The 26,474-nt window shown below is 45.8% G+C and overlaps 1 protein-coding gene across 4 annotated transcripts in view; it reads left to right on the top strand.

Moving 5' to 3' along the window:
* Positions 1-12,991: 12,991 nt before the first annotated feature.
* The window catches only part of LOC110523029 (low-density lipoprotein receptor-related protein 8-like), a 363,891-nt gene continuing 350,408 nt past the window's right edge, over positions 12,992-26,474 (top strand). For all 4 annotated transcript variants that reach the window (XM_036978658.1, XM_036978657.1, XM_036978656.1 and 1 more), the window contains exons 1-2: positions 12,992-13,187; positions 14,142-14,267. In XM_036978658.1, coding sequence (XP_036834553.1) covers positions 13,121-13,187; positions 14,142-14,267 — 193 coding nt within the window. In that variant the 5' untranslated portion in view covers positions 12,992-13,120. The remainder of the gene's footprint in view (positions 13,188-14,141; positions 14,268-26,474) is intronic.

Here is a 26,474-nt window from a genome sequence, read left to right as displayed (position 1 = left end):
TCTATAGGTCTGTCTATAGGTCTGTCTGTAGGTCTGTCTATAATTCTGTTGTGGCGGCCTGGTTTCTCATGTCTCATGTCTCATGCTGTGGTAATGCTTCTCTAACACAGTGGCAGACAGACGGCAGCATTGTAATGGTTGAGTTCCTAATTCTCAAGGCAGCTCTCCTCAAGTTGATTCTGGCATGGATTTTAATCATTGCAGCAGCTGTGGCAGATATTAATACACCTGCGAAGGGTTTCCAAAGATATGTTGCATCCATGACAACAATAACAACAGCATCAATGGCGCATGCTGTTGTTTCCTTTTCCTCCCTTCTTGGGTTCTTCTGCTTACCCATTGGACAGAGAGATTACTCTGAATCAGATACTTAAATTCATCCTGATCTTAATTCCACTTAACTATCCTGATTGGTATCAACTCAATCTTAGCACACATCCAACCTACAGTACATTAATTTAGCCTGTATGTCCATGGTTGCTGCTCTCTAAATAGGTCCTACAGCAGTACAGTAAATATATATATATTTATATTTGTATTTATTATTATTTATTTTTTATTTCACCTTTATTTAACCAGGTAAGCTAGTTGAGAACAAGTTCTCATTTGCAACTGCGACCTGGCCAAGATAAAGCATAGCAGTGTGAACAGACAACACAGAGTTACACATGGAGTAAACAATTAACAAGTCAATAACACAGTAGAAAAAAAGAGTCTATATACATTGTGTGCAAAAGGCATGAGGAGGTATGCGCATAATTACAATTTTTCAAATTAACACTGGAGTGATAAGTGATCAGATGGTCATGTACAAGTAGAGATATTGGTGTGCAAAAGAGCATAAAAGTAAATAAATATAAACAGTATGGGGATGAGGTAGGTAAAATTGGGTGGGCTATTTACCGATAGACTATGTACAGCTGCAGCGATCGGTTAGCTGCTCAGATAGCAGATGTTTGAAGTTGGTGAGGGACATAAAAGTCTCCAACTTCAGCAATTTTTGCAATTCATTCCAGTCACAGGCAGCAAAGAACTGGAACGAAAGGCGGCCAAATGAGGTGTTGGCTTTAGGGATGATCAGTGAGATACACCTGCTGGAGCGCGTGCTACGGGTGGGTGTTGCCATCGTGACCAGTGAACTGAGAAAAGGCGGAGCTTTACCTAGCATGGACTTGTAGATGACCTGGAGCCAGTCGGTCTGGCGACTAATATGTAGCGAGGGCCAGCCGACTAGAGCATACAGGTCGCAGTGGTTGGTGGTATAAGGTGCTTTAGTAACAAAACGGATGGCACTGTGATAAACTGCATCCAGTTTGCTGAGTAGAGTATTGGAAGCTATTTTGTAGATGACATCGACGAAGTCGAGGATCGGTAGGATAGTCAGTTTTGCTAGGGTAAGTTTGGCGGCGTGAGTGAAGGAGGCTTTGTTGCGGAATAGAAAGCCGACTCTAGATTTGATTTTAGATTGGAGATGTTTGATATGAGTCTGGAAGGAGAGTATGTCCTAATGCCCCTGTTGGAGACATTGGAGAATATTCACAAAGAGTCTCAGAGTAGGAATGCTGATCTAGGATCAGTTTAGCCTTTTAGATCATCATGAATAAGATTATATGGACAGATCCTAGAACAGCACTCCTACTCTAAGATACTTTTTTGTTGTTGGGCCCTGTTGTAGTGTGAATTGTGAAATGCACAGAGGCTCATGAATTCAGATGGGTACGTTGGTTTGTGTACAGGAAAATTAGACACAGTATGTTGAGGAAGTCATCAGAGACTGAGACTCCTTTTATGATTTGCATTTAGACGAGTAGATTATCATTCCACATTATTATGTTGATTGGGAGCGCTGGTAAGACCGGGGAGAATGTTAAGTGTTGTTCTGGAGGTGAGACTCAGCACATATTTAACTTGAGGAAGACCAGAGCCTTTTATAAATGATTTATAAACAGTTTTTATTGGTTAGTTTATTAGATAGTTTATAAATCTGTTGTCTCCCTTTGCATGGTACCTCGATGACTGTATGGGAGCATGTCTTTTCATGACTAATGAGCTGACCACTCACACACAAACATGCAAGAGCACACACACCATAGGTGCACGTGCATACTGTACACATACACACACGTTCTCTCTCTTTCTATATCTTTCTCTCTTTCTCTCTCTTTCTTTCTCTCTCACTTTCTCTCTCTTTCTTTATCTCTCACTTTCTCTCTCTATCTCTCAGGGGGGCTAAGATTGAGCACAGTAGGTCAGAAGGGCGTAGGCTGCCAGGCTATTTCATTGCAACTGCCACTCACCTCTAACCTCCCCTCTTCCCTCTGCCCTTCCTCTCCCCTCCTTTCTATTTCCTCCCCTCCCTTTCTCCACTCCTCTCCTCCCTCTCCCCTCCTATCTCTCTCCCCCTCCTCCCTCTATCTCCCTTCTCCTCTCCTCCTCCTCCTCCTCTGCTTGACTCTACAGTATCTCCCTCTGCCAGAGAGGCCAATCTGAATAAGAAATGCCACTCTCCTCTTTAACCAGATGCTACTTCAGTCCAGCAGGCCATGCATGTGATGTCTGTGGAATACTGATATTAGACAGAGTAGAGAAAAAGAGAGGGAGGAAAGAAACACCATCAAACCACCATCATCTGGCAGAGAGACAATAGGATACATTCTCTATTAAATTTAAACAGCACAGAGGCTTTGTGTGAAATTGGCTCAGATGCTTGAGAGAGGGGGAAGAACAAGGGAGAACAAGGGAGAATAACACTACACTATAAATGTGTTTGGTGATTTTTATTTGTTTATTTTACCCCCTTTTTCTCCGCAATTTCTATCTTGTCTCATCGCTGCAACTCCCCAATGGGCTCGGGAGGCAAAGGTCGAGTTATGCATCCTTAGAAACATGACCCGCCAAACCGCGTTTCTCAATACCCTCCTTCTTAACCCGGAAGCCAGGCGCACCAATGTGTCGGAGGAATGGGTAATATTTTTTAAATATATTTTTTACTTCATAAAGTTTAGGCAGGGGAAATTACTTTTAAACGCATAACTATTGCTCTAATTAAATGTAAATGTTTCCGTTGCTGTGATAATTTCAGGTTTGTTTGGGTGGTGTAAACAGATTTAACAATGTATTTAACAAAGCCTGCTGTTTCTGAATATCATCATGTGGTTGCTGGGGAGATTATTGCTGTAAATACACAACAATATGAGATGCCCTTTGTACCAACACAACAGAGGGCATTTAATGGGTACAACACTGATCGCTGATACCATTACTGGTGTTGCGCCCTATAATCCAACAATGATTTAACCAGATAACTTGAACAGGCTTAGTAAAGTGCTGCCTTGGGAATACAGTACATCTTTGAATAATTATACAATTATAAAATGCCTGTTTTCTGCTTATTTATTGTTTTGGACTAGTTTAGCTCAAAATATACATGGGTTTAGCTTGTGCTGATTCCATCCCTCTGTGCTATAGGCCTCTAGCAGTCAGCCTCGTAGAGAGAGAGAGAGAGAGAGAGAGAGAGAGAGAGAGAGAGAGAGAGAGAGAGAGAGAGAGAGAGAGAGAGAGAGAGAGAGAGAGAGAGAGAGAGAGAGAGAGAGAGAGAGAGAGAGAGAGAGAGAGGGAGAGAGAGAGAGAGAGAGAGAGAGAGAGAGAGAGAGAGAGAGAGAGAGAGTGTGTGTGTGCGGTTAAAATTGGCAAAAAACACACACATTTCTTCACACAGGGTCGTGGGGTTAGACAGGGATGCAGCTTAAGCCCCACCCTCTTCAACATATATATCAACGAATTGGCGCGGGCACTAGAAAAGTCTGCAGCACCCGGCCTCCCCCTGCTAGAATCCGAAGTCAAATGTCTGCTGTTTGCCGATGATCTGGTGCTTCTGTCACCAACCAAGGAGGGCCTACAGCAGCACCTAGATCTTATGCACAGATTCTGTCAGACCTGGGCCCTGACAGTAAATCTCAGTAAGACCAAAATAATGGTGTTCCAAAAAAGGTCCAGTCACCAGGACCACAAATACAAATTCCATCTAGACACTGTTGCCCTAGAGCACACAAAAAACTATACATACCTTGGCCTAAACATCAGCGCCACAGGTAACTTCCACAAAGCTGTGAACGATCTGAGAGACAAGGCAAGAAGGGCATTCTATGCCATCAAAAGCAACATAAATTTCAACATACCAATTAGGATTTGGCTAAAAATACTTGAATCAGTCATAGAGCCCATTGCCCTTTATGGTTGTGAGGTCTGGGGTCCGCTCACCAACCAAGACTTCACAAAATGGGACAAACACCAAATTGAGACTCTGCACGCAGAATTCTGCAAAAATATCCTCCGTGTACAACGTAGAACACCAAATAATGCATGCAGAGCAGAATTAGGCCGATACCCTCTAATTATCGAAATCCAGAAAAGAGCCGTTAAATTCTACAACCACCTAAAAGGAAGTGATTCACAAACCTTCCATAACAAAGCCATCACCTACAGAGAGATGAACCTGGAGAAGAGTCCCCTAAGCAAGCTGGTCCTGGGGCTCTGTTCACAAACACAAACACACCCTACAGAGCCCCAGGACAACAGCACAATTAGACCCAACCAAATCATGAGAAAACAAAAAGATAATTACTTGACACATTGGAAAGAATTAACAAAAAAACAGAGCAAACTAGAATGCTATTTGGCCCTAAATAGAGAGTACACAGCGGCAGAATACCTGAACACTGTGACTGACCCAAAATTAAGGAAAGCTTTGACTATGTACAGACTCAGTGAGCATAGCCTTGCTATTGAGAAAGGCCGCCGTAGGCAGACATGGCTCTCAAGAGAAGACAGGCTATGTGCTCACTGGCCACAAAATGAGGTGGAAACTGAGCTGCACTTCCTAACCTCCTGCCCAATGTATTCACCCAGTATTAGAGAGACATATTTCCCACAGATTACACAGATCCACAAAGAATTCAAAAACAAATCCAAATTTGAAAAACTCCCATATCTACTGGGTGAAATTCCACAGTGTGCCATCACAGCAGCAAGATTTGTGACCTGTTGCCACGAGAAAAGGGCAACCAGTGAAGAACACACACCATTGTAAATACAACCCATATTTATGCTTATTTATTTTATCTTGTGTCCTTTAACCATTTGTACATTGTTAAAACACTGTATGTATATAATATGACATTTGTAATGTCTTTACTGTTTTGAAACCTCTGTATGTGTAATGTTTACTGTTAATTTTTGTTGTTTTTCACTTTATATATTCACTTTGTATGTTGTCTACCTCACTTGCTTTGGCAATGTTAACACATGTTTCCAATGCCAATAAAGCCCTTGAATTGAAATTGAATTGAGAGAGAGAGAGAGAGAGAGAGAGAGAGAGAGAGAGAGAGAGAGAGAGAGAGAGAGAGAGAGAGAGAGAGAGAGACAATTAGACCCAACCAAATCATGAGAAAACAAAAAGATAATTACTTGACACATTGGAAAGAATTAACAAAAAAACAGAGCAAACTAGAACGCTATTTGGCCCTACACAGAGAGTACACAGTGGTAGAATACCTGACCACTGTGACTGACCCAAACTTAAGGAAAGCTTTGACTATGTACAGACTCAGTGAGCATAGCCTTGCTATTGAGAAAGGCCGCCGTAGGCAGACATGGCTCTCAAGAGAAGACAGGCTATGTGCTCACTGCCCACAAAATGAGGTGGACACTGAGCTGCACTTCCTAACCTCCTGCCCAATGTATGACCATATTAGAGAGACAGATTTCCCTCAGATTACACAGATCCACAAAGAATTCGAAAACAAATCCAATTTTGAAAAACTCCCATATCTACTGGGTGAAATTCCACAGTGTGCCATCACAGCAGCAAGATTTGTGACCTGTTGCCACGAGAAAAGGGCAACTAGTGAAGAACAAATACCATTGTAAATACAACCCATATTTGTGCTTATTTATTTTATCTTGTGTCCTTTAACCATTTGTACATTGTTAAAACACTGTATGTATATAATATGACATTTGTAATGTCTTTATTGTTTTGAAACTTCTGTATGTGTAATGTTTACTGTTAATTTGTATTGTTTATTTCACTTTATATATTCACTCTATATATTATCTACCTCACTTGCTTTGGCAATGTTAACACGTTTCCCATGCCAATAAAGCCCTTGAATTGAATTGAATTGAATTGAGAGAGATGAGCAGATGAGCTCCCACATTGTTCGGCATGTTTTTAGTTAGATAAACTTGGATTTTTCGGCAAGGACATACACAGGATATTACCCTCCACAACATAACCTTCATTCCAAATCGAAACTCCAAAGCTACAACCTGATTTTGAACAAAACTACCTGGAAGGATTCCTACTACCAAAGATGATTATTTCCAAGCTATACAGCAAATGCTCTGGCAAACAAACAGCAGACCCCTGAAATCTCACTCAGTTCCAGGTTGGATGGTGTTATGTTTAGTCTGAAGCTACTTGTAAAGCCAAGAAGAATAAGACATTCAAATGATGTATTTTACTTTATAAGGACTGAATGCTAAGTTAAGGCTACCAAACATGCTAGGACAGAACATATCTGACTGCAACTTCAATTAGCTCTGAGGTGTGAAGTGAGAGGTGTCAAAGCCATTGAGCCCTACAATGGCCGAAAAGTTTCCCAGCCTACCCCACCAACATGCAGAGGCTTTTGAAGCACCCTCCTGGGGTTCAGAAGTCATTACAAACAGTACCCTCTGGATGGCACGAAAAGAGTACAAAAATAAGCTTCTTATGGAAAATCAAGAGACACTTTTTGCTGACAATTATAAAAACGGGAACATAATCAACTTAATCTATCCACAGACCATTCCATGGCGCAGTGCTATATGAACACACTACCCCTCTGTTAAGAGGGGGGGGGGGGGGGGGGTGTAAGCGATGGGTGGAAACTCAGGATATTAGACAATGAGGACTCTCAGCCTGTCACAGATCCCTCCAGAACTTTCATTACGCACACCTAGCCCCTATTCCCAGTTATTAGTACTTGTATAAGTGTGCCCTTGGTTCACCATTGTCTTGTCGATTATTGTTACTATGTACGTTGGTCGTGTGAGTACCTGTGATGTGTGTTTTGGCTTTCGTGCCATTGTGGATTGCGCAGATGATTACGGGTCTCGTCCCGTGTGATAATCATTGTGCGCTTGTGTTATTTATTCGAGATACTCCTCACTCTTTTTTGGGGGTTTCTACCCTGTGTGTTCTACACATGTTTGTTTGGTCTTCGTCCCTGTGTCTTTACATGGCATGCTGTAATTTGGGGTAAATACATTTTAAAAACTATTACACATTCCTGCGCCTGTCTCCCAATCCCTTCATGCCAGCGTGACACAGCCAACGTCAACCTGTACAAGTCTGGAACGGTAATGGTACAGGGCAACCACAAACAGTGATAGCTGGACTTTTACATAATCCAAGAGATAGCTCAGCAGGATAAGCTCTCTCTTGAGAAAGATACCCTGAATGTGTCATAACAGACCTCTTCATTATACAACCCCACAGACTAGCAACCCAAAGCAGAAAGTCAACCTCCCAGCACAGAGTACTACTCCCTCATTGAAATGAAGGATAAATTCACCCAGCTGGAGGTAAGGCAGATGGAGCTGGAACAGAAGCTGAACACACTCCAGTCAGCACAAAACATTGTCCAGCTCAACAACACCCCATCAACCAGACTCGGAGAGCTGGAGGTGGAGAGAGACATGTCTGCACTCTGGACTGTGGTGAGACAACACCAACAGGAGAAAGAGCAGGAGCAAGAGAATAACAGAGCACTAGAGGAGAAGGTGAGAATGAAGATGTGTGACCGAGAACAACCAATTAGAGAGCTGGCCACCCCCGCAGAGAAGCCAGCAGAACAGCCCACCTCAGACCCTGATCTAAGCCTCTCCACCACAGCAGGACAGTTCACCCCAGACCCTGACCATAGCCTCGACATCACAGCAGAACAGACATTTTAAGAACAACAAGCCCAGGGCATCCCACCCCCTCTGAGCACCCCCCGTTGGCCACTCTGATAACCCACTCTGATAATCCTCTGAACCCCCCCACACACCCACTGAGGACATACACAAGCCTAAGATTGTACTCCTTATGGACTCAAATCGGGAAAGTATACAAGAAAATGTACTTTTCCCAAACACACAGTGTCTAAACTCTCGTGTCCAAACACCCAGCGCGCCCTAGACCTTCTGTCTGAGGACCAACTAGGGTCACCCAGCCACATAATAATACACACAGGCACAAACAACTTGAGAACACCACAGGAAAGGGTGGCCACAGCACTCAAGGGCTGGATTGAAAAAACTTCTTCTGCTTTCCCCAATGCACAAGTGGTTATTTCCACCCTGCTACCACAAAAAGACTTCCACCCTGCTACCATACAGCGGGTAAACACAAGTATTTCCGTGGCTGTGCCTCAAAACCAAATGTCTACCTGGCCCACCACTCCACCCTGGACTGGAACAGCCTCTATGACCAGGTCCACCTCTACAAGGCAGCCATGCCCACCTTCGCCCGGACCCTAAAGGACATCGCCCTCAACTGCAGCCCCAACACCTCACACAGGAGCAACAAATCAACAGACACCCCGCCCAGACCAGTGAGACAGACCTGCAGGACCCCCCCCCCCCCCCGGACCTACACATAGAGGAACCACGCCGAGAGGACCTACATCCAGACCACAGCACTAACGGCCACATCCCACCCCGACCAATCAACACCCCCCCAAGTCAACCATGCCCATAGCCCATTTAGGCAACCCACTGGTTACCCTCTAAGTTACAGAGAGCTGATAGTCCCATTCACCAAACTACCAGGTGTGAAACACAGAAGGGACTCAGGGGGTATGCTAATTTGATATAGAGCAGACCTAACTCACTCTATTAAATTAATCAAAACAGTAACATTTTACATTTGGCTAGAAATTCAAAAGGAAATGATCTCAACAGAGAGTAATGCCTTCCTGTGTGCCACCTATATCCCCCCACTAGAATCACCATACTTTAATGAAGACAGCTTCTCCATCCTGGTAGGGGAAATCAATCATTTCCAGGCCCAGGGACATGTACTAGTCTGTGGCGACCTAAATGCCAGAGCTGGACAAGAACCTGACACCCTCAGCACACCGGGTCAAACACCTACCTGGAGGTGACAGCATTCCCTCCCCCATATACCCCCCTAGGCACATCTACGACAACATAACCAACAAAAACGGGTCACAACTCTTGCAGCTCTGTCGCACGCTGGGTATGTACAGAGTCAATGGTAGGCTTTGAGGGGACTCCTACGGTAGGTACAGGTACACCTATAGCTCATCTCTTGGCAGTAGTACTGTAGACTACTTTATCACTGACCTCAACCCAGAGTTTCTCAGAGCGTTCACAGTCAGTCCACTGAGACCCCTATCCGATCACAGCAAAATCACAGTCTACTTGTACAGACCAATACTAAATCATGAGGCATCAAAGCCAAAGGAACTGAGTAATATTAACAAATGCTATAGATGGAAGTAAAGTAGTGTGGAAACCTACCAAAAAACAATTAGGCAACAACAAATTCAAAACCTTTTAGACAACTTCAGGGACAAAACGTTTAACTGTAATAGTGAAGATGTAAACAGCAGCAGAAAACCTAAAACGTATATTTGACCTCTCAGCTTCCCTATCAAATCTAAAACATGTCAAACAGAAAACCTAAGAAAATGAACAACAATGACAAATGGTTAGATGAAGAATGCAAAAAAAGATTTTTTTAGCTCTACCTGTAGATTTTGTGGTGATGTAGTGTCCCCATGAGTGACAGACGTGATAACGTGATTTAATGTAATTTTGTCTATGGCCAATGACCTTGAGCCTTCTTGGATGGGCACTTCTAATGTAACTCTATGGCAGCACCCAAGGGGCTAGAATTTTCGAGCTCTACCCGTAGATTTTGCGGTGACGTAGTGTCCCCATGAGTGACATTGTTTGCAAACTGTCTAATAAAAAAACATGAGCTAGCGCACACCCAGAGAAAATGATCTTATGTAGAGGTGCTGACTAACTGCAAATAAACTATACAAAATAATAGAGTTGCACACTCTATTTATAAACCCGTCATTATCACGTTTCAGGTAAGACCCAAATGCAGAAGTAACCATGTTTATTACAGCAACAGGGGCAGGCAAACGACAGGTCAAGGCAGGCAGGGGTCGATAATCCAGAGTACAGGACGGCAGTCAGGCTCAGGGTCAGGTCAGGCAGAGGCCGGTAATCCAAAGTAGGGGCAAAGGTACAGGACGGCAGGCAGGCTCAGGGTCAGGGGCAGGCAGAGTGGTCAGGCAGGCGGGCTCAGAGTCAGGACAGGCAGAGGTCAAAACCAGGAGGGCGAGAAAAAGAGCGACTGGAGAAAAGAAGGAGCTGAGACAAAATGCCGGTTGACTTGACAAACAAGACGAACTGGCAACAGACAAACAGAGAACACAGGTATAAATACACAGGGGATAATGGGGAAGATGAGCGACACTTGGAGGGGGGTGGAGACAAGCACAAGGACAGGTGAAAAAGATCAGCTAGGTTTTCATCCAATTAGCGCCAGATTTGAATGGGAATACTCTAAATTCAGCATGTTTTAGTATGGTCAGGGCGTGAGTTGGGGTGGGCAGTCTATGTTTGTTTTTGAGTTCGGCCTAGTATGGTTCTCAATCAGAGGCAGCTGTCAATTGTTGTCCCTGATTGAGAATCATACTTAGGTAGCCTGGGTTTCACTTTTGGTTTGTGGGTGTTTGTTTCCATGTGAGTGTTTGGACCACACGGTACTGTTTCGTTTTGTTCACATCGTTTATTGTTTTGTTCCAGTGTTCAGTTTGTTTATTAAAAAAGACATGAACATTTACTACGCTGCACCTTGGTCCTCCTCTCTATCTCCAGACGACATCCACTACGTAAAGGTTCAATTAAAAATTAAAAATACATTAAACCTATGGTTGAGAATCTCCCGTCTTATGTCAAAGACACTAGTCACATGATTTCATTGATGGAGGGCTTAGGAAGGATACCAGAGGGCACCCTGCTGGCCACTTTTGATGTGGAGAGCTTGTACACTACCATCCCACACACTGGAGGCTTGCAGGCGCTGCAACACTTCCTACAGCAGAGAGACTTGTCCATCCAATGATCCCATCTTACAACTTACTGAATTTGAACCCCGCAGCTCAATCAGGTGTAAGAACATTGACTATCCAGTAGCAGCTCACTTTGTTGAAGCTAACCATCCAATCTCCTCCCTACAAATACACAGGCATTGAGCATGTTGCTTTACCAAGGAGAGGAGGTAACATCGAGATCCTACTACTACAAAGGGAGGCTTACTGGGTATCCTGTCTAAAAACATTGACCCCTAGTGGTCTGAATATTGACTTTGATCTCAGGCCCTTCTTATGAACAATTCTCTCGTTTATAAACGAGTCTTATAAATGGATCTATTCTTTCTACAGCTTATCATCTTACACCCAATATGTTTCCCCTGTTGATGATGCGTATTATGCATTATGGTTGAACCAACAGATTACATGTAATACATTTTGTTTATGAAATAGGAAACAATTGAATATGTATGTGATATTGATTCAAACAATAATGCATGTTGATGCTAATGTTATGGACACTATTTAATTATGTTTCCATATGATAACAATAGCCTTATATAGTAAATATGGTATAAACTATTGTTTTCTTAACAGTTTCACTTCATTCATTCTAATTAAATTATGACACACCCCTCACTATTGTCAGTGGTTTGTCTACATAACCTGGTTGAAGCATTCATGACATTACCCTGAAGAAGGCACAGTGATGCCGAAACGTTGGTGATTTACCCAATAAATTACTGGGTGTTTATACATAGACTGTGCAACTCTCTTTGTTATTTAACTGATATGTGACACATATTAATGCCAAAATAACATGCACAACAGGCAACAACAACAGATTTTTAGTTGTTGCCCCACCTGCCCTGAATGACGTGTCGCCACTGGTCTGAGTACATGTTGTGTGCACTATGTTATCATGCACTGATTCAGTATCAGCAACACGTCCATTTGGTAGAAACACACCACTGGTGGAAAAATGAACATGTTTTCTTCATGCTGATTTTAGAGTATTCCCATTCAAATCTGCCGCTAATTGGATGGAAACCTAGCTGATCACACATTATAAACCAATATGCATATATTGTAGGGCAATTCTCATCAGGTATAACTGTCAAAATGTGCAAACAAGACCGTGTCTGGTTGTTGACAATGTTGGGCTGCAGTCCCCTTGTTGTGAGTCACGTATTTATGACTGTTTTACTGTAAATGTGTCAGTCCACAATTGCTCAATAAACTGTGTTTCTTCCAGTTGATTTGCCACTGACTGACTCCCCATAGAGATTGTGTGTAACTTCTTGGTTTGCCCTTCTGCTCCAATTCATGTCACGTCAAGCCCCAAGCGGATCCCTACTGTACATCAGTGTCTAGGGAAACATCAACCCACGTTTTGATAGAAATTGAGATTTAGAGAAATTATACAATCTGCACAATTGAAGTGTTGGAAGATGTATCTTGATTCCAAAAATCTAAACAAAAACGGTATATATTTTGTCATATTTGAGATATGTTTGATATGAATTGATCACAAGTTGTCTGATAGATAATCAATGTAGGCTAGTGCCACACACAGCTCAATAAAACTAATATTCTGGTTATTACTCAAATAGTATAGATGGATAGGAAAAGACTACATAATCTCCAGGAAACACACAGATCGAGAACATATTCAGTGAAATTATTTCTACCCTAATTACTGTACTTTGAAGATGCTAGGTCAGTTCGCCAACTGATATGGTTTCCATGTGCTCAGTTTCACTACATTACTGCAGGCTCAATCCCTCCCATAAACGTCATTGATTGAAATTGCTACTGAGGCAGGGAGTCTCGAGCCGATCAGCCAAGCCAAGGCAGAGCGAGTGAGCGGCGTTGCATAGCGAGGGGAAGAGGTGGTTTGCTTCGTTCAGTATTTTTTTAATGAACAAAACTACGAATCACCTCTTCTTTTAAAGATGTGGACAGAAGTCGGGAAGCTAATGCTCCTACATGTGTTACTATTGGAGCTCCACTCCACCCAAGGTAAGAATGCATTTTTCTCAATCTCATTGATTACGGGTGAGGGATATATTTTTCATTTCGAATGGGGAAGCGACGTTACAGACAGAACTGAAAAAGCCAGTGTAGAATAGGCTAGATGCGCTTCCTATTACCAATAGTCATCACGAAGGTGGATATAAGTTTACCTGCACTAAATACTATTTTATAGCACATCCTATGCTCTGCTGTTGGTTACCTATTCCACAACATGAAACCAGTCTATGGTGACGTGAGAGCCTGGTAAATTACAATAGGCGGGAGGTAGCCAACATGTGCTTGAATGACATACGGAAGAGAAGGTAACCTAGCTTTGGGACACAATACACATGCTCACAAAACCTAGGGATACGTGGAATGGAAGGGGTTGCAGTGTTGTTCCATCATTTCCTAATTTATTCAATACACTGGTGCTCACATTTTTTTATTCAGTCAGCATTATAATTTGAGTTGCTTTATAAGGCTGTTGTAGCCTACGTTACATTGTGTTGAACGGCAGCTGTCAACATTCACAACAACAAAAAAACATTCTTAAGTTAGGCTACAATAAAATAAAGAAACGAATTATGGCTGTTAGTCTAACAGTTGTAGTTTTGCATTCCAATTTGAAACGATGAGATTTAAATAATTCCCATATAGGCTTTAAGTGCCAATTTAATTCAACTTGCTTTCCCTTTCTGTTCTCAATTGATGTTTTGCTCATCGTAGAGGGTACTCTTTTCCCCCCATACAGTGTTGTAGCCTAATAACAATGTACTGTATCAGGGTCAATTAACCATCACTTCGTGTCCAACATTTAACCCATGTTTCAACGTTGTATCAACAGAACTCTCTAAACCTTTATTGTAGATCGATGCAACATTAATATCAAAGATTGAACATGATTTAATGTTGTATTTACGTCTTTATCTTTACGTCTTTATCTTCTTCGGTCTACAGGGACTCATACGGATACGGATTGTGAAACGGGTCAGTTTCAATGCAAGAACGGAAGGTGTGTACCTACTCTCTGGAGATGTGACGATGACGACGACTGCTCTGATAACAGCGATGAAGAAAACTGTCGTAAGTAACACCACCTGTCCAACTAATACTGCTGCGCTGTACATATGATCCCCATTGCAGAGGCGCCACAGAGCTTCAATAAGCATTGTAAATACGGTCACCAGAGCAGGTGTTGGGAGTTTTTATGTGGATATGTAATGTGGATAATGTGGATATGAAGTTCACATTGCCACTGCTGAGTGCATGTGAATGTGGCTGTTTTCCTAGACACATTGTATTTAAGCTGCAATATGTAACTTTTTGGGGACCTGACCAAATGTACATAGAAATATGAGTTATAGATCTGTCACTCTCATCGAAAGGAAGTCTAAGAAGCTGTAGATCTGTTGTTCTATGTGTGCTATTTCTATGCTTCCCGTTCTTCAGTTTCGTTTTTGAATCTTTTACTTTCGGTCTTGTACACCAGTTTCAAACAGCTGAAAATACAATATTTTTGGTTATGGAAATTTTTTTCACAGTGGTTTGGATGATTCTCTACACAATGACTGCTTGTTCTGTCACATAAACTGAAATTAGGCAAACTATTCTTTATTTTATCAACCAGGAAATGGTGGAGCATTTTCTGCAATATTGCACCATTAACCCATCTATTGAAAAATAATGGTCTGAAATAATTATTGATACCTGGAAAGTTAACTTAATTGGGACTTCAATTGATCTTGTCATTTTATAATCAGTCAGATTAGCAAATAAGCTAAATTTGTAGAGAGCCGCATTCGGTCTTCATCGAAGTTTGAAGGGACACACTGAAAATGTTTATATTTCTTCGCCATCAAAATTATCTAAAGCTATCCAGGTAGCCTAGTGGTTCGAGTGTTGGGCCAGTAAGGGAAAGGTTGCTGGATTGAGTCCCTTAGTTGAAAAGGTAAAAATCTGTCCTTCTGCCCCCGAGCAAGGCAGTTAACCCACTGTTCCCTGGGCTCTGAAGATGTGGATGTTGATTAAGGCAGCCCCCCACACCTCTGATGCAGAAGACACATTTCAGTTCAAGGCATTCAGTTGTATAGCTGACTAGGTATCTCCCTTTCCCATTGTTTTTGGAATTTTCGATGCTCTGTCTAGCTTTCATTTAGGTGATTATTAGGGAGCTGGACACAGTCAAGAAACTGTTTGCATGTAGTCCTATTATCATTTCTACACAGTTTCGATTTGGTTTTTGTAATTGTATATTGAGTTTGTTCACCCCCCATGGGTTAAAGGTGCAATATGCAGAAATCACTCCGCCATTTCCTGGTTGCTAAATAGTTTGTCTAATTTCAGTTTATGTGTCAAAACAAGCAGTCATTGTGTAGAGAATCACTGTACCATCTAAACTGCTGTGAAATATATTTTCTACAACCAAAAATATAGTATTTTCATCTGTTTTAAAGATGGTGTACAAAACTGAAAGTAAAAGATACAAAAACGTAAACATAGAAATAGAACACATAGAACAACAGGTCTACGGCGTCTTGCTTTCAATGAGAATGACAGATATATAACTCCCATTTCTATGTTCATTCTATTGTTTAACTTAAACCACCCGCGGGCAGGATTGAACACCCCTGTGTTTGACACCCCTGCATTAAACATTTGTCATGCAGCTAATTGGTTGAATGGTTATATTATAGTGGTCAATTGATTAACGTCTCCCCGTGTCATAGCCAGTAGCAGCGCTGCAATGCGCACTCTTAATATTTGTGGTCCTCTGCACAGCGTGACATTTACAAGCGTGTCTAACGTTGATTGGCTACAGATGAGGATTATTGGCTATTTAGTGGAGATACTCGATGGAAAAGAGATTTGTTTTTAATAAGCTGTTCTTGTGTCACAATACTGCAACATATCTATAAACACTGCACAGTGTGACATTTACAAGCTTGTCTAACATTGTTTGGCTACATATGAGGATTATTGGCTATTTAGTGGAGATACTCGATGGAAAAGAGATTTGTTTTTAATGAGCTGTTCTCGTGTCACAATACTGCAACAGATCTATAAACATAGCTTTTGTCCTGAAGTGGGTTGATCTTGTTATTTGAAGGGCAGTGCCCTCAATTACAAATACAGGGTTGTTCCCTCTAGCCCAGGGGAGAATGACTGCCCCCTCTCATTGATGCACGGAAGTTAAAGGCAGACTGGGTTACTGCAGGCATTGTTAGCAGAAAACAAGATCCTGAGTGGCGCAGCAGCCTGGGGTTCGATCCTAGGCTGTGTCACAGCCAACCGTGACTGGGAGCCATATAAGACGGCGCACAATTGGCCCAGTGCCGTCCGTGGGAGGGGAGGATTTGGACAGGTGAGCTTTCATTGGCTCATCACGCTCTAACGACTCCTTGTGGCAGGGCTGGGTGCCTGCAAGCTGACTTTGGTGGTCATTCGAACAGTGTTTCCTCCGACACATTGGTGTGGCTGACTTCCCGGTTAAGTGAGCAGTGTGATAAGAAGTAGCGCGGCCAGGCGGGTCATGATTTGGAGGACGCATTACTCAACCTTCACCTTTTCTGAGCCCATTGGGGAGTTGCAGCGATGAGCCAATGTCGTAATTCGGGGATAAAATGGGGTAAAAAACAAGCTTGTGGTCATACCACCCTGAACATGCCTGATCTCATCTGATCTCAGTAGTTATGCAGGGTCCCACCTGGGAGTACCAGGTGCTGTAAGCTACATTTTTATTTATTTGTTTCTTAAATAAAAAAAAATATATAAAAAAATGAAAGCAGTGCCCTCGATTGCAAATACTGTGTTGGACATGTTCCCTCTAGCCCAGGGGAGAATGACTGCCCCCTCTGTATGCATGCTTCGAGGCAAACAACACTGAAGCATGCATGAGACTACCTACTGTTCAAGATGACTGTGTGATCACGCTCGCCGTAGCCGATGTGAGTAAGATCTTTAAACAGGTCAACATTCACAAGGCCTTGGGCCAGATGGATTACCAGGACGTATACTCCGAGCATGCGCTGACCAACTGGCAAGTGTCGTCACTGACATTTTCAGCCTCTCCCTGACAGAGTCTGTAATACCTACATGTTTTAAGCAGACCACCATTGTCCCTGTGTCCAAGAACTCCAATTTGCATACCGCCCCAACAGATCCACAGATGACTCTATCTCAATTGCACTCCACACAGCCCTTTCCCACCTGGACAAAATGATCACCTACGTGAGAATGCTGTTCATTTTTTTTTTTTTAAATTTGACCCCTTTCCCCAATTTTTGTGGTATCCAATTGTTGTAGTAGCTACTGTCTTGTCTCATTGCTACAACTCCCGTACGGGCTCGGGAGAGACGAAGGATGAATGTCATGCGTCCTCCGATACACAACCCAACCAGCCGTACTGCTTCTTAACACAGCGCGCATCCAACCCAGAAGCGAGCCGCACCAATGTGTCGGAGGCTACACCGTGCACCTGGCAACCTTGGCTAGCGCGCACTGCGCCCGGCCCGCCACAGGAGTCGCTGGTGCGCGATGAGACAAGGAGATCCCTACCGACCAATTGTGTGTCGCCCCACGGACCTCCCGGTCGCGGCCGGTTACGACAGAGCCTGGGCGCAAACCCAGGGACTCTGATGGCACAGCTGGCACTGCAGTACAGCGCCCTTAACCACTGCGCCACCCGGGAGGCCCGAGAATGCTGTTCATTGACTACATCTCAGCGTTCAACACCATAGTGCCCTCAAAGCTCATCACTAAGCTAAGGACCTTGGGACTTAACACCTCCCTCTGCAACTGGATCCTGGACTTCCTAACGGGCCGCCCCCAGGTGTTAAGGGTAAGCAACAACACATCTGCCACGCTGATCCTCAACACGGGGGCCCCTCAGGGGTGCGAGCTTAGTCCCCTCCTGTATTCTCTGTTCATCCATGACTGCGTGGCCAAGCACGACTCCAACACCATCATTAAGTTTGTCGATCACTGACAATGATGAGACAGCTTATAGGGAGGTGGTCAAAGAATTGGCAGTGTGGTGTCAGGACAACAACCTCTCCCTCAACGTGATCAAGACAAAGGAGATGATCATGGACTACAGGAAGAGGAGGGCCGAGCACGCTCCCATTCTCGACGGAGCTGTAGTGGAACAGAGCTTTAAGTTCCTTGGTGTCTACATCACCAACAATCACACCAAGAAAATATTTGGCATGGGTTCTCAGATCCTCAGATCCTACAGCTGCACCATCGAGAGCATCCTGACAAGTTGCATCACTGCCTGGTATGGCAACTGCTCGGCCTCCGACCACTAGGTGCTACAGAGGGTAGTGTGTACGGCCAAGCACATCACTGGGGCCAAGCTGGGGCCAACCTGGGGCTAAGCTTCCTGCCATCCAGGATCTCTATACCAGGCACACCTGTTAATTGAAATGCATTCAAGGTGACTACCTCATGAAGCTGGTTGAGAGAATGCCAAGACTGTGCAAAGCTGTCATCAAGGCAAAGGGTGGCTACTTTGAAGAATCTAAAATCAAAAATCTATTTATATTTGTTTAACACTTTTTTTTGGTTACTACATGAGTCCATATGTGTTACTTCATAGTTTTGATGTCTTCACTATTATTCTACAATGTAGAAAATAGTAAAAAATAAAGAAAAACCCTTGAATTAGTAGGTGTGTCCAAACTTTTGACTGGTACTGTACATATTACCTCAATTACCTCGACTAACCTGCACATTGACTCGGCACCGGTACCCCCTTTATATGACCTTGTTTTTGCTATTTCTTTGTTGCTCATTTATTGTTTTATTTTGGTAAATATTTTCTTAACTGTTATTTTTCTTAACTGCATTGTTGGGCTTGTAAGTAGGCATTTCACAGTACCTGTTGTATTTGGCACATGTGACAAATAAAATGTGATTTTATTTGATTTGAAGCACGGAAGTTGAAGGCCGACCGGGGTACTGCAGGCATTGTTAGCAGAAAACAGGTTCCCTCATTATAGTGAATAGAAAGATGGCAATCTTTTGTGTAAATAAATAAAACGTTTAGAAGACAATCATGGTACCAATAAGTGCTTCTAATACACCAGATGTATGTTCTTGAACCGATTATTTAAAAATCACACATAGAAGAAGTTCTAAGGATAATTTAGTTGCTAATGGCAGCCTGCAGTACCCGGGGCCGGCCTTCAATTTGAGTGACTAAATAAGAGGGGGCAGCACTGAGCTAAATCAAATCAAATCACATTTAATTGGTCACATACACATGGTTAGCAGATGTTAATGCGAGTGTAGTGAAATGCTTGTGCTTCTAGTTCTGAGCGTGCAGTAATACCTAACAAGTAATCTAACAATTTCACAACAACTAGCTTATACACACAAGTGTAAAGGAGTGAATAAGAATATGTACATATAAATATATGGATGAGCGATGGCCGACATAGCAACATAGGTAAGATGCATTAGATGGAATATAGTACAGTATATACATATGAGATGAGTAATGTAGGGTATGTAAACATTATATAAAGTGGCATTGTTTATAAGTGACTAGTGATACGTTTGTTACATCCAATTTTTAATTATTAAAGTGGCTAGAGATTTGAGTCAGTATGTTGGCAGCAGCCCCTCAATGTTAGTGATGGCTATTTAACAGTCTGATGGCCTTGAGATAGAAGCTGTTTTTCAGTCTCTCGGGTCCCAGCTTTGATGCACTTGTACTGACTTCGCCTTCTAGCGGGGTGAACAGGCAGTGGCTCGGGTGGTTGTTGTCCTTGATGATCTTTTTGGCCTTCCTGTGACATCGGGTGGTGTAGGTGTCCTGGAGGGCAGGTAGTTTGCACCCGGTAATGCGTTGTGCAGACCTCACTACCCTCTGGTGTGCCTTACGGTTATGGGCGGAGCAGCTGCCATACCTGATGGTGATACAGCCCGACAGGATGCTCTCGATTGTGCATCTGTAAAAGTTTGTGAGTGTTTTTGGTGACAAGCCGAATTTCTTCAGCTTCCTGAGGTGCTGCTGCACCTTCTTCACCACGCTGAGGAACTTAAAACTTTCCACCTTCTCCACTACTGTCCCGTCGATGTGGATAGGGGGGGGGGGGGGGGGGGGGGGGGGTGCTCCCTCTGCTGTTTCCTGAAGTCCACGATCATCTCCTTTGTTTTGTTGACGTTGAGTGTGATGTTATTTTCCTGACACCACACTCCGAGGGCCCTCACCTCCTCCCTGTAGGCCGTCTCGTTGTTGTTGGTAATCAAGCCTACCACTGTAGTGTCGTCTGCAAACTTGATGATTGAGTTGGAGGCGTGCATGGCCACGCAGTCATGGGTGAACAGGGAGTACAGGAGAGGGCTGAGAACGCACCCTTGTAGGGCCCCAGTGTTGAGGATCAGTGGGGTGGAGATGTTGTTTCCTACCCTCATCACCTGGGGGCGACCCGTCAGAAAGCCCAGGATCCAGTTGGACAGTGCAGGGTCGAGACCCAGGGTCTCGAGCTTAATGACGAGTTTGGAGGCCACTATGGTGTTACATGCTGAGCTGTAATCGATGAACAGCATTCTTACGTAGGTTTCTCTTGTCCAGATGGGTTAGGGCAGAGTGCAGTGTGATTGCGATTGCGTCGTCTGTGGACCTATTGGGGCAGTAAGCAAATTGGAGTGGGTCTAGGGTGTCAGGTAGGGTGGGGGTGATATGATCCTTGACTAGTCTCTCAAAGCACTTCATGATGACGGAAGTGAGTGCTACGGGGCAATAGTCAGTTACCTTAGCTCTCTTGGGAACATGAACATAATGGTGGCCCTCTTGAAGCATGTGGGAACAGCAGACTGGGATAGGGATTGACCAGCCAGCTGGTCTGCGCATGCTCTGAGGACCCGGCTAGGGATGCCATCTGGGCCGGCAGCCATGCGAGGGTTAACATGTTTAAATGTTTTACTCACATTGGCCGCAGTCAAGGAGAGCCCACAGGTGTTGGTAGCGGGCCGTGTCGGTGGCACTGTATTGTCCTCAAAGCGAGCAAAGAAGTTGATTAATTTGTCTGGAAGCAAGACATTGGTGTCCGCGACAGGGCTGTTTTTCTTTTTGTAATCCGTGATTGACTGTAGACCCTGTGACATACGTCTCATGTCTGAGCCATTGAATTGCGACTCTACTTTGTCTCTATACTGACGCTTAGCTTGTTTGATTGCCTTGCGAAGGGAATAGCTACACTGTTTGTATTTGGTCATGTTTCCGGTCGCCTTGCCCTGATTAAAAGCAGTGGTTCACGCTTTCAGTTTTGCGCAGAATGCTGCCATCAATCCACGGTTTCTGGTTGGGGAAGGTTTTAATAGTCACCGTGGGTACAACAGCACTGATACACTTGCTAGTAACCTCGCTCACCGAATCAGTGTATACATCAATGTTGTTGTCCGATACTATCCGGAACATATCCCAGTCCACGTGATCGAAGCAATCTTGAAGCGTGGAATCCAGCATCCCTGTTATTGCTAGCCTGCAAAGTAATTTCCTGTAGTAGCTCAAACTGCGCATCTTTTTCTCCATGAGACGCCATCTTAACCCACTACATTTTGCTTCAATGCGCTATTTAGTGTTCATTTAGGAATAAATGGTGTCAAGTGATTGATGGCTTTGTCCATTCATAGATACAGTTATTGCTCTAACCACACACAGGTCAATGACAGGGATGCTGGTCCCCAGAAAGCATAGACAATATCAAACATTATCTCCTTGTCCAAGTGTCAACCCACCAGCCAGACTGGGATGAGACTTTTTCTCTGTCTCAAGTCATCCCTCTACATCTCTCTCTTCCATTGCACTCATCTCTCTCCATCTCTCCCGTCCCTTCTTCTCCACTCCTCGGAGGCATGTTTCCCCTAGCCAATGAGAGCTGGGTGGCATTTCATGGTGCTGGCTCACAGGTCTCCCGTGCCATGCCTGGTGCTTTAAAATGCCAGGATCTTAGAAGGTATGCATGGTAGTCAACCTGGAAGAGAGGAAAGGAGAGCGCCATAGGAGCAGGCCAAGGAGGCTGTGCCCACTTGTTTAACCCCCAGAGAGGGCATCAGCTGACCGGTTGGAGATAAATCCAACGGCACGACTGGTTGCCAAAGGGATTACCACTGGCGGCTCACCAAGCTCTCCAGCAGATGCCAGTACTGCTTCCAGTGGCTCCCCAAGCCCCACATCGCCAGCTAAAACCACAACAAAGGAGAGGGGGACAGGGGAGAGAGGAGGAGATGGGAGAATGAAGGAGAGGGGGACAGGGGAGAGAGGAGGAGATGGGAGAATGAAGGAGAGGGGGACAGAACAGAGGAGAGGAGATGGGAGAATGAAGGAGAGGGGGACAGGGGAGAGAGGAGGAGATGGGAGAATGAAGGAGAGGGGGACAGGGGAGAGAGGAGGAGATGGGAGAATGAAGGAGAGGGGGACAGGGGAGAGAGGATGAGATGGGAGAATGAAGGAGAGGGGGACAGGGGAGAGAGGATGAGATGGGAGAATGAAGGAGAGGGGGACAGGGGAGAGAGGATGAGATGGGAGAATTAAGGAGAGGGGGACAGGGGAGAGAGGAGGAGATGGGAGAATGAAGGAGAGGGGGACAGGGGAGAGAGGATGAGATGGGAGAATGAAGGAGAGGGGGACAGGGGAGAGAGGATGAGATGGGAGAATGAAGGAGAGGGGGACAGGGGAGAGAGGATGAGATGGGAGAATTAAGGAGAGGGGGACAGGGGAGAGAGGATGAGATGGGAGAATGAAGGAGAGGGGGACAGGGGAGAGAGGATGAGATGGGAGAATGAAGGAGAGGGGGACAGAACAGAGGAGAGGAGATGGGAGAAGAACAGACTAGCAGAGAGGAAATCAAAGAAAAAATAAGGGCAAGTGAAGAGTGGAGGAGAGGTGAGGGTAGAAGAGAGGGAAGAGAAGAGTCATATAAGTCATATTAGTAAACAAACCAAGATTTTCCAGAAGAGCAGTGGCCCCTGACATTTTGTATCCCCCCATAACAAAGTGTGCTCTACAATCAGCACACCACCTCTAGGCTCCCTGCCTTGCCGACCCCATCTCCTTTCACACCTCTAGCCTGGTCACAACACTGCCAAGAAGCTCATTTAGCCCAGTAAACTGGCCCGGCAGCCCTTTCTCAGGCAGCACACCAGTCTCCCTCTCTCCTGTGTCACTTCCAATATGACCCGTGTCTGTCTCTCTCTCTCTCTCTCTGTATCAGTGCCGGGCCCCTTTCCCTCTCCACAGGGATTACACACAAGCGTCCTCCAGCCGTCTGCATTAGAATAAATCCTACTAGATTGCGTGTATTTTCTGTCTCTCCTCCTCCCTCCTTCCCTGTGGCTCTGTGTCTCTCCTCCTCCCTTTCCTCCCTCCTCCCCTGCGGCTCTGTCTCTCCTCCTCCCTCTCCTCCCTCCTTCCCTGCGGCTCTGTCTCTCCTCCTCCCTCTCCTCCCTCCTCCCCTGCGGCTCTGTGTCTCTCCTCCTCCCTCTCCTCCCTGCGGCTCTGTCTCTCCTCCTCCCTCTCCTCCCTCCTTCCCTGCGGCTCTGTCTCTCCTCCTCCCTCTCCTCCCTCCTCCCCTGCGGCTCTGTGTCTCCTCTCTCTCCTCCCTCCTCCCCTGCGGCTCTGTGTCTCTCCTCCTCCCTCTCCTCCCTGCGGCTCTGTGTCTCCTCCTCCCTCTCCTCCCTCCTCCCCTGCGGCTCTGTCTCTCCTCCTCCCTCTCCTCCCTCCTCCCCTGCGGCTCTGTCTCTCCTCCTCCCTCTCCTCCCTCCTTCCCTGCGGCTCTGTCTCTCCTCCTCCCTCTCCTCCCTCCTCCCCTGCGGCTCTGTCTCTCCTCCCTCTCCTCCCTCCTCCCCTGCGGCTCTGTCTCTCCTCCTCCCTCTCCTCCCTCCTCCCCTGTGGCTCTGTGTCTCTCCTCCTCCCTCTCCTCCCTCTCCTCCCTCTCCTCTCTCCTCCCTCCTCCCCTGTGGCTCTGTGTCTCACCTCCTCCCTCCTCCCCTGCGGCTCTGTCTCTCCTCCCCCCTCTCCTCCCTCTCCTCCCTCCTCCCCTGCGGCTCTGTGTCTCTCCTCCTCCCTCTCCTCCCTCCTCCCCTGTGGCTCTGTGTCTCTCCTCCTCCCTCTCCTCCCTCTCCTCCCTCCTCCCCTGTGGCTCTGTGTCTCACCTCCTCCCTCCTCCCCTGCGGCTCTGTCTCTCCTCCTCCCTCTCCTCCCTCCTTCCCTGCGGCTCTGTCTCTCCTCCTCCCTCTCCTCCCTCCTCCCCTGCGGCTCTGTCTCTCCTCCCTCTCCTCCCTCCTCCCCTGCGGCTCTGTCTCTCCTCCTCCCTCTCCTCCCTCCTCCCCTGTGGCTCTGTGTCTCTCCTCCTCCCTCTCCTCCCTCTCCTCCCTCTCCTCTCTCCTCCCTCCTCCCCTGTGGCTCTGTGTCTCACCTCCTCCCTCCTCCCCTGCGGCTCTGTGTCTCCTCCTCCCTCTCCTCCCTCCTCCCCTGCGGCTCTGTGTCTCCTCCTCCCTCTCCTCCCTCCTCCCCTGCGGCTCTGTGTCTCCTCCTCCCTCTCCTCCCTCCTCCCCTGCGGCTCTGTGTCTCCTCCTCCCTCTCCTCCCTCCTCCCCTGCGGCTCTGTGTCTCCTCCTCCCTCTCCTCCCTCCTCCCCTGCGGCTCTGTGTCTCCTCCTCCCTCTCCTCCCTCCTCCCCTGCGGCTCTGTGTCTCTCCTCCTCCCTCTCCTCCCTCCTTCCCTGCGGCTCTGTGTCTCTCCTCCTCCCTCCTCCCCTGCGGCTCTGTGTCTCCTCCTCCCTCTCCTCCCTCCTCCCCTGCGGCTCTGTCTCCTCCCCCCTCTCCTCCCTCTCCTCCCTCCTCCCCTGCGGCTCTGTGTCTCCTCCTCCCTCTCCTCCCTCCTCCCCTGCGGCTCTGTCTCCTCCCCCCTCTCCTCCCTCTCCTCCCTCCTCCCCTGCGGCTCTGTGTCTCCTCCTCCCTCTCCTCCCTCCTCCCCTGCGGCTCTGTGTCTCCTCCTCCCTCTCCTCCCTCCTCCCCTGCCGCTCTGTCTCTCCTCCTCCCTCTCCTCCCTCCTCCCCTGCGGCTCTGTGTCTCCTCCTCCCTCTCCTCCCTCCTCCCCTGCCGCTCTGTGTCTCTCCTCCTCCCTCTCCTCCCTCCTCCCCTGCGGCTCTGTGTCTCTCCTCTCTCTCCTCCCTCCTCCCCTGCGGCTCTGTGTCTTCTCCTCCCCCCTCTCCTCCCTCCTCCCCTGCGGCTCTGTCTCTTCTCCTCCCTCTCCTCCCTCCTCCCCTGTGGCTCTGTCTCTCCTCCCCCCTCTCCTCCCTCCTCCCCTGCGGCTCTGTGTCTCTTCTCCTCCCTCTCCTCCCTCCTCCCCTGTGGCTCTGTCTCTCCTCCCCCCTCTCCTCCCTCCTCCCCTGCTGCTCTGTGTCTCTCCTCCTCCCTCTCCTCCCTCCTCTCCTGCGGCTCTGTCTCCTCCCCCCAGCGTCGTTCACACCAGCCTCAAAGGGGATTCTGTATGGAGATTTGTTTCTTTATTCTGTAAGTGTGTCTACCATGATCTGTGCGTATATTCAACATGATTTGTGCGATTATTCAACATGATCTGTGCGATAATTCAACATGATCTGTGCGATAATTCAACATGATCTGTGCGTATATTCAACATGATCTGCAAATAAAACTAGTGATCTGTGAATATATACAAATATTTTGTAAATAAAACCACAATCCGTAAATATGTACAAATATTTCCCAAATAAACCATAATCTGTGAATATGTCAAAATATTTCACAAATATTCACCATAAATCACACATAAATCCATGAACTGTAAATGTATTCAACATAGCTCACAAATAAAACTCCCATTTGAACAAATGTAGAATGATTTGTGTGCAAATGTTCAGAAATCCCTAACATTTACAACTGTGGAATGTGCATTTGACCATTCAAAAAGTGCTTGTGGGTGTGTATTTTAGACAAATGTTCCGCCTGTCGTTCAGATGGGAATCTCCATTCATTAGGATAAACTTTGTGTCACATGATGCCCAGAGTGATGACATCAAGGCACTCTCATTCTACCATTTCTTGGGAGAACACTAGCTAGAATATTTCTAAACAACAACTTCATGAGATATGAGTATAACGCTGAGTATAACGCTGAGTATAACATGAGTATAACATGAGTATAACGGTTATTTATTCAATCAATCGATCACATTTATTTATAAAGCCCATTTTACATCAGCAGATGGCACAAAGTGCTTGTACAGAAACCCAGCCTAAAACCCCAAACAGTTGGAAATGCA

Source organism: Oncorhynchus mykiss, chromosome 5, assembly GCF_013265735.2.
Source record: "Oncorhynchus mykiss isolate Arlee chromosome 5, USDA_OmykA_1.1, whole genome shotgun sequence".
Taxonomy (NCBI): Eukaryota; Metazoa; Chordata; class Actinopteri; order Salmoniformes; family Salmonidae; genus Oncorhynchus; species Oncorhynchus mykiss.
This window is presented reverse-complemented; position numbering and strand designations above follow the sequence as displayed.